Source organism: Lepidothrix coronata, unplaced genomic scaffold, assembly GCF_001604755.1.
Source record: "Lepidothrix coronata isolate B3197 unplaced genomic scaffold, Lepidothrix_coronata-1.0 Scaffold35, whole genome shotgun sequence".
Classification (NCBI taxonomy): Eukaryota; Metazoa; Chordata; class Aves; order Passeriformes; family Pipridae; genus Lepidothrix; species Lepidothrix coronata.
Genome location: NW_016690215.1, coordinates 5,482,953 through 5,491,257, shown reverse-complemented (window position 1 = coordinate 5,491,257; position 8,305 = coordinate 5,482,953). Strand labels below are relative to the sequence as shown.

General features: G+C 40.9%; 1 protein-coding gene across 4 annotated transcripts in view; it reads right to left on the bottom strand.

Annotated features, from left to right (window-relative positions):
• Window positions 1-1,222: 1,222 nt before the first annotated feature.
• REPS2 (RALBP1 associated Eps domain containing 2) overlaps window positions 1,223-8,305 on the bottom strand; it is a 128,811-nt gene continuing 121,728 nt past the window's right edge. For all 4 annotated transcript variants that reach the window (XM_017812283.1, XM_017812286.1, XM_017812285.1 and 1 more), the window contains 2 exons: window positions 6,959-7,064; window positions 1,223-5,262 (listed from right to left, as the gene is read on the bottom strand). In XM_017812283.1, coding sequence (XP_017667772.1) covers window positions 5,194-5,262; window positions 6,959-7,064 — 175 coding nt within the window. In that variant the 3' untranslated portion in view covers window positions 1,223-5,193. The remainder of the gene's footprint in view (window positions 5,263-6,958; window positions 7,065-8,305) is intronic.

Below are 8,305 nucleotides of genomic sequence, written 5' to 3'. Positions count from 1 at the left end.
CCACTGCTTGCAATACTGAGGACTTGAGAACCTGCTGCAAGCTGGTTCCAAGGCCTCCCACTCCAAAGTGCATTTGAGGGCACAGTAAAACAGGAGGAGCAATGACATCACCAGGTGAAAGAGCTCTGATTTGGCTATGGGCTACAGATACCCACGGATTCCACTTCTTTGTTAATGTTCCTTTATTCTTCTTTGCTGCAGAAACCATGTAAGCATCCCACCAAATGAGGCACGCTTGTGAAGCAGCACTGGTTCAAAAAACAGATATAAAATGGCTTTTGAAGCTTCTCCTACTTCTCTTCTTTCCCCCTTCAACTAAGAACTTTTTTCTAGAGTGGGAAGATGCATTTTTAAGATAGATTATTTGGAACGTGAATTTAAATACAGAGAGCCAATCTAGATTTGCATAAAGGCACCCCAGAGTATGATCTAATTGTAAAAACTAAGAATTGAGGAGCCATCTAAATCCATCCCACTGCCAATGGAGAACAGCTCCCCACAGGATATTTACAAGTTTTTAATGCCTTGGCCTGGTGCCTCACGTGCACCAGAGACATACTTTTAGGCCAATAAAACATCCCTTGTCATGGCTTAATGCTGGAAGAATTAATTTATCACTCATTATTTCCTCTTTTAAAGCACTGCTCTTTGGACAGCTGTGACATAATTCTTAAAAATCACACTAGTTAAAGAGCAGAAGTATGCTGTCCTCTCCAGCTCCCTGCCCACAAAGGCCAGCTATTCAAATGGTTTCCTTTTCCCAGTTTAATTCCAGCTCTTACAGCTGATGAGGGACCAAGAACACTGATCACAGTAGTGCTGGGGGGAACAGCTTGAATCCTCTTGCAGGTCCTGCCTAGGCACCCTCCAACCAAGGGTCTGACAGAAGCTGGGAATACCTTTTCCTTCATGGTGGTGAAAGGGTGTGCCTCTTTGGGCTAAATCACAGAGTTCAGTCTGAATTCAGACAAAGTGAGGCTTGACACAGTAAAGATGAAGTTTTGACTTAACTGAAGCCTAAGGAAATATGATTTCACTTTAAATAAGTCTCTCTCTCTCTGTCTCTATCGTGTACACACAATCCCAATGTAAGTGATTTCATCTTTCATAGTTGAAGGTCAGCCATTTCAACACGGTACTTTTTCCACAGCGAGTCACAGTTTCTGCCCTCCTTGCAGGTCTGCACCATCAACATGTTAAATAAACCACAAAAGCAAGGCAGTTTGACGTTATTGGACGCTTTTATTTTAATGTAGCACCCAGCTTCATATCACATACATTTTCCAAAATTAGATGGGCATAGTATAGAACACTATACATTTTGCAGCTTACCATGGGGATAGTCTGCAGCTGTGAAAACAAATTACTTAAATCTGGCTAACCAATTTATAAATTAAAATTCAAATATTTAATAGCCTCGGGGTATTTTTTTTAGATTAACAATGACAATGCTTGCAATACAATTTTTATATCAAAAAATCAGTAACAGAGTAAAACATAATGCATATGTTCATAGCACATTATCATGAAGATAGCTGAAAAAAGCTTCAAAATACATCATCTCTTCTCAAAGACACCACATCACTTAGATTTATTTTTTTTCCTGAAAAAGTACTCTTTAGTCAATAAAATATGCAGCTTCATGAGCCCATGTATTTTCTTGTCAAGGACTGTGTATGCTGAAGGCTGAAGGTACTGGGAAATGGACATCCCTCATTCCCTAGCTAGCAACTTTTACAGGCTCTCTTCCTCCTGGTGATATAAACATTAACAGATCCATCAAGAAATGCAAAATCAAAAGGAAGACACGAGTGCACACTTACACCCACACTGAGGAAGATCCTTATCTACTCTGCCTAGTCCTGTTCTCTAGATAAAAATATTTAATTGTCCAGTTGAAGACTGGGAATGGGGCATGGGGCTCACGGTCAGCACATCCTCTCAGATACAAGGATGCCGAGCTCCACCTCCTGTTCCCATTTATTCTCTGTTGCTGGGCATGTTCTCTGCCCAGTACATACAGAAACCATGAACTGAGGACAGTGAGAGCTTATGCATGGGAATCTGCTCTCTCTCCTTGGTCAGGCTGGAAGCTGGGACAGGCAGACCCTAGTTACTGTTCTGGGTCAGGCATGTCAGGGGCTTAAAGCTGATCACTCACCTGCAGGTCAAGGAAAGTGCCTGTGAGATCTCCCTTTTTGATTTTGACTTTAGGAGCATCTCCCATCCAAAGTTTGAGAAAGCAAAGGCTTCTGCAAGAAATTATGATTTTGCTACACCCACATTTTTCTAAAGGAAAAATAATTTTTGAGAAAATCTGTGATCCTGGATTTAGATGTGAACTTGGACCAGCCAAGGCCTGCTAACAGTAGCCATGAGCATGGCTGCATGGAGCAACTGCCAGAAGCACTGTCTATAGTTTCATGATGCCTTCTCCTCTCTTCAAAATGCTAATAGCTTCCCAAGACTAGACATACTTTTTCATTTTGCACGGGCTATCATAAATGCTTAACCGCTGAGACACACAGAAGAGTAACTTCTGCACCATATGTAAAACACACCAACATTTCTCCTTGAATATTTCACTTTACTCTCTATGTGAACTAGTGTATCACCATCATAGCTGACATTTTACCAAAAAGAATACAAATCAACTCACATTATAGTCATTGAAGCTGAGCAGGGCATTTGACTGCAACTCTAAAAATGCAGAGATGGTTAAATATTTTATTTATTAAGTCTAGTGGTAAAGTAACAATCAAGTAAGTATTTCATTGTTGGCTAAGCATGGATCATAATTTCCAGTGAATGAAAAAACTTTCCATATTTTAGAAGGGAGACATTTGAAAAAGACACTATAAAGCAGACTCTTCCATAATTCCTTAGAACAGCATCTACTCCATGAATAACTCAAGTGAAATAAATGCAAGATTATTCCAAAGGAAGTTCCTATCAAACATGAAAAAGTCCTCCACTGCCTTAAAAATGCAGCATGCACACTTCTTTGTAATAATTGAAAAGCTTTCCTTAAAATATCACCCATATAAGAAAAAACAAGTGTGTCATACGATTATTTTCTACCAAATAGTAACGGTTTATTAACCAAATGACAACATAAGAACTAAAAAGGAAAGAGAGAGAGCACTTAGCCTCATTAAATCTCCAGAATGACTCAGTAATACTACAAACAAATTAAATAAATGATGATAAATCTGGAAAAATATCACTACGAGCAAGAGGGCAGTGGCTCTTTTGCAGCTTCCCAGAAATGTTTGCATTCCTCACATTTTGTCACTGACCAGGAATGACTGTCTGACCTCAGCTATGCAACAGTCACACAAGAGAAGTCTCAAATCCAGAGAAAACAGTTGTTGCTTGTTAACATAGTGATGTTTAGTTGAATCAAAACTAATGTATCACAAAAACACTTTCAGTAACAATTCTGCAAATGGCAATTTTCACCTTCAGACTTCTGGATTCACGTTCCACATCCACATTCTTTCCAGCAAAAGTAGACTGTTTCCTCATCAGTTTAAACATTCTCATTGATGCCCTTCTTATCTCCCAACAAAACCTTTGGCTGCTCTGGTGCCCTCTGATATGCCATGGCAGCCATTCCACAGTACACCCTGAAGAGAGGCTACCCAGCTGCTTCAAACCTGCTTCTCCTTCCTCTCAGCCCCAGGGCCATCCTATAGCTACAGGGAGAAAGCGTCACATCAACGACAGTGACAAAATTTTTGCACTGTTTCTGCCAGGCAAACACATACACTTAAATTAGGTCAGTGAGCAACAGGATATGAAACATGTGCAGCATCATGTTTAAGGTGGATAACAGGTAGGCGACATTCCCTTGCGGTGAAGCACATCATACCCATGGTGGGAGCAGGACTGATATTATTATGTCTGAACTCACGCAATCTAAGAGTATTGCCTGAAAAAATACAGCAATATTAGCCAGCTTCCATTGCAAGAACTGAGACCAAAGCCACTGACCAGTGCATCCATGGAAAAATCCCCACAGGATTCAGTTGGCCCTGGATCAAACGCAGGTTAAAAATTCATCTTTGCTTCTTCATTTAGAAAATAGATGGGCATTAGCAGCTTTATCCTATCAGTAGCATCTCCAATGATGTGCAAAGGAACCTTAACAAAAGCCTGCTGTAAAAGGCAATTATTTCCATCACACATTTTATAGCCTCATACATAGCACTTTGCTATCTTTCTTCTTTTGGAAATACAGTTCTTGTACACATCCTTAAAAATATCAAAAGCGATTAAGACAACAAAGCAGACTAATACAGATGCACATAGAATAGCTTCTATAAAAATGCCCTGCATGGATTTTTAACCTGTTGTTAGAAACACACTGTTGGTTTAAAAAAAAAAAAAAAAAGAAGAAGAAAAAAGCTATAAACCAGTGATCTCAAATACGCCAGAAGAATGCACAGACACTGGCAGTTGCAAGCAAGTGATCAAACACTGGTGATAAGAAACAACTGTAGTTCAAAAAAAGATATTTTTCCTAATTTCCAAAATAACTAAATTTTAGTATTTTTTACTGTTCTCTCATATGCCTTGAACTTCTAAAATACAAGTTCTCTAACATTAAAATACATCCATGATTGCATAATAAACAGTACTAAGAAAATAATTATTTGACATGTGATTGAGGATAAAGATTCTGTACATCTTGTGAGTTTTATTCCTATGGCATGTTAAACCCAGGGGTACTCTACCATGATACAATCCTACAAGAATCAGTGACATCCAGAAGCACACCTCAGCAGATGAGTTTTCAATTTAAGCAAGAATTCAGGAATGCTGTACCTCATAATGAGCAGGGCAGGAGGTGCTGCCAAAATGCATATAAATCAGGAATTCTTTACATAAATAAAATACTCTTAGGTTATTCATTTCAGTGATAAACTGCTTTTACACATTAGGCTGGGAAGAAGGAAGAAAGAAGGCAAAGCATCCCCCACTCAGAAATATCTGGCAGTCAGGTATTTGTTTTCTGTCTCTTCCTCACCTGCAAAGGCAAAAGCGTGTAGTGGGGTGAAGGGAGACCTGACAAGGCTGGTCCTCCCCACTGCCTTGGCAGAAACCCTGCTCTGCCACACCCAGGTCCTCTCCTTGCAAGGCTGTCGGGACACGTGCTCTGCTCTTGCTGCAGCACAGCGGCGCGGGAAGTCACAAGACGGTGACAGGACGTAGCTGCTCCAGCTGTGTTTCCAAGGCAATTCGTTCCTTGTGAACCTCCTGCAGGAGGGAGAGATGCGTGTTCTAACTTTTGGGATGCTCGAATGCACCACCCTGCTCTGGCGAAGGGCAGCCAGGCAAACCACTGGCATTGACTCAAGGCTTGGGGCTCTGCTGTTTAAGTAACTGTCCTTGTGGTCTCAAAACACAGCACCAATTCCATATGACCCCCCTGCACAGCTTCTGCTGCCTCCTCCTTACAGGGGGGGCAACACAGAGGTTTAACCATGTGCTTGGGTGACCACGGAGAGGAGCAGTCATCTACTGGCCCGTGGAACAGCTGGGACGGCACCAAAGATAGCCTCAAATGGCCACTTTTACCAAAGAAAATCAGGCTATTTTGAAATAAGGTTTCCTTCAAAACTGCTTTTTGATAGTATTTTGTTCTACAACCAGCCTCTTTCCTTTGGGAAATGAACAAGACTTAGATTTTGCAATCTACCTCCGTGGCTGCTGCAGCAGGAAGATCATCAGTCTCAGTCAGAAACTAAGCATGAAGGCTTTGGGGACCAGTGATTTTCAGAACGCTCTCCTTGTCTCAAGGGTGCCCCTGTATGGAGAGGCACTCAGCTCTTGCTGACCTCCCATCAAAGGGCTCCCTGCCAGTGTGGGAGCTGGGCTGAACTATGCCTCCTCCAGGCTTTGGTTCCCCATTTGGGCAGGCTCAGAGCCCCAGCAGGGGAGTGCACTTGAACCTTGCCCATCCTCAGTGTAAGATGTGCCTGAGGAGTACCCATCAAGTCTTCTGGTCTCCATAAAAACAGGAGAGCCCTGCTCTATCAGAAAGTTTCCAGGCAGCAACATAGCTTAAAGGACAAGTTCTTGTGTGAACTTAGGCAAACCTCTATGTCTTTTCCTGCTGTAAAACACAGGTAACAGCACTGGCCAGCTGAAGATAGGAGCAGGTAAGACCTGAGTCAAGGAATGATGGCAATATGCTGTCATTAAAAGCTTTCATCTCTATGCTTATTTCAATTACTGTTCTATATTTTGCTCTGATTTCAGTACAGAGCATCCACCCTCAATCTCTCTCGGGAGATCCTTGAAAAGCAGTTAAGAAATTACGTTAAGCAAAGTTGAACATGCAATCAAACTTCCCCCTGACCGAAAAAAAAAAGTGCATCTGCAGGTTCACCACCCTTTCCAGACAAGCGTGTTCATAACATGCAAGGAAGAAAAAGCTATAGGAGATAAAAACCTGAAGTCTGTACTACATTTGGACTAAGACAATGGAAAAATGAAGAACTGATATTTATAAGAAAACAGCCCCTTGGGAACACATTAAAGGACAAGTCAGCAGACATTAAAAATCAGTGTTAGATGCTCACATAAAACATGGTCCATGTATCTCAAATGCCTGACTCAAGGAGACAGTTATGTAGCACAACTGATCAGAAGACAAGAAAGTTTGGCTTGAGTTGGTCTTCTGCAGCAGGTGACACCATCACATCAAACTTTTCAGAAAGATGAAGTTCATTCTTTAGACTTATGCTGCCAGCGGAGCTGTAGGCTCATAGGTTGCGATTTTTCACAGGAAACACCATCCTACCCACATATACAATACAGTTATTCCCTTCTTGAAAGCAGGAAGGAATGAAGTAGGTCTCATCTGAGAGGATGAACAAGATTCTCTGCTGGAGGTGACACATAACTGATTACAAGGAGTTTTGTCACTGATTTGCAATGCATTCCTTACCTTCAGCTGCTGCTGGAGCTCACTGTTCAACCTGGCGAGCACAGCATTGGCTTCTTTGTTCTTTCGTATGGCAGTCTGAATAGCCCTTTTCTGCTTGGAAGACTGTCTGCCAGACAGATACAAAACATTTCAATAAAGAACCTCAACAGTGGCTGATGCCAGAAGACCAGCCATCCATTTTGCATGACTGTACTCGATACACACTGGACTATGCTTCAAAGACAAGGTACAAACTACAGATTCAAGAGAAGAAAAAGGCAACACTTGAAATTAGATGCCTGAATCAGGTAGAGTTTTTGAATGTAAAACAGTCACAACCTGTTAACCTGAATGACAGAAATATTGTAGGCTGTCTCAATTATTTCAAAATCATTTCATTCTCATTGAGCTTAAGAATAATCCCTGCATAGTTGTGGTTATTGCAGCATCTTTGCACTAGCTGTTTTCAGACACTTGTAGAGTTTAGAGAGTCAGAAGTGGCTACTGCAAAATATAAAAATCATTCTATACAGAAATAAAGGACATAGGCATGAAAACGCTGTCTCAGATTTTTGGAGCACTGCTGATTCTGATGGTTTTTTACTTCAAAAATTAATCTTTCTTTCATTCAAAGCAGTCATTTCCACCCAAACCACCTGATATTACAAACAGGAACAGAGGAATGGCTTATGGACTTTCCTCATCTGTTTTGCTGCTCATTATTATTACTTCATAGCCTGTGGTAACTGATCTGGAGGAAATGACAGCTAGGCAGACAGGTACAAAAAGAGACAGCTCTGTATGTAAGGACCATCCTATTCCAAGAAATGGAGATAACAACAGGAAAAGGAAAGAAAATACAGAATATACTGGCTCCAATATCCAATCCCTCATCCAAAAAGATTATTTTAAAGTTTTACATGAGCCTAAAAGAGCTCTTTAATGCCAAATTTGATCTAAACCAGATGCCCTATTTAAATACAGTCCGCAGTGGCACACAGTCCCCATTAGCTCTTCTGTCTTAACACAGCTGATGGCACTGATCTTTGCAATAGAATCTTTTTCACAGCACAGCAACAGGACTTTATGCTGTTATCTTCCAGTGAACTGTCAGTTTTCTGCTTCACTATTTTGGTTCAAACTACTCTCCATAGACTATAAAGTAATAGATGATGCAAAAAAAATAGAAGCAGGGCAATATATGTCTGTGGCCATTTAAACATTTTAGGAAAGACACAGACAAGACAGGATTGAGATGTTAACAAATGCTGTTATCTCTGAACCACTATGGAATATGCACTCCCAAAACACAAAATAGCACTTTAAGAGCATCCTAGGAGTCTTATTACTTATTCTAATCTCCAATTA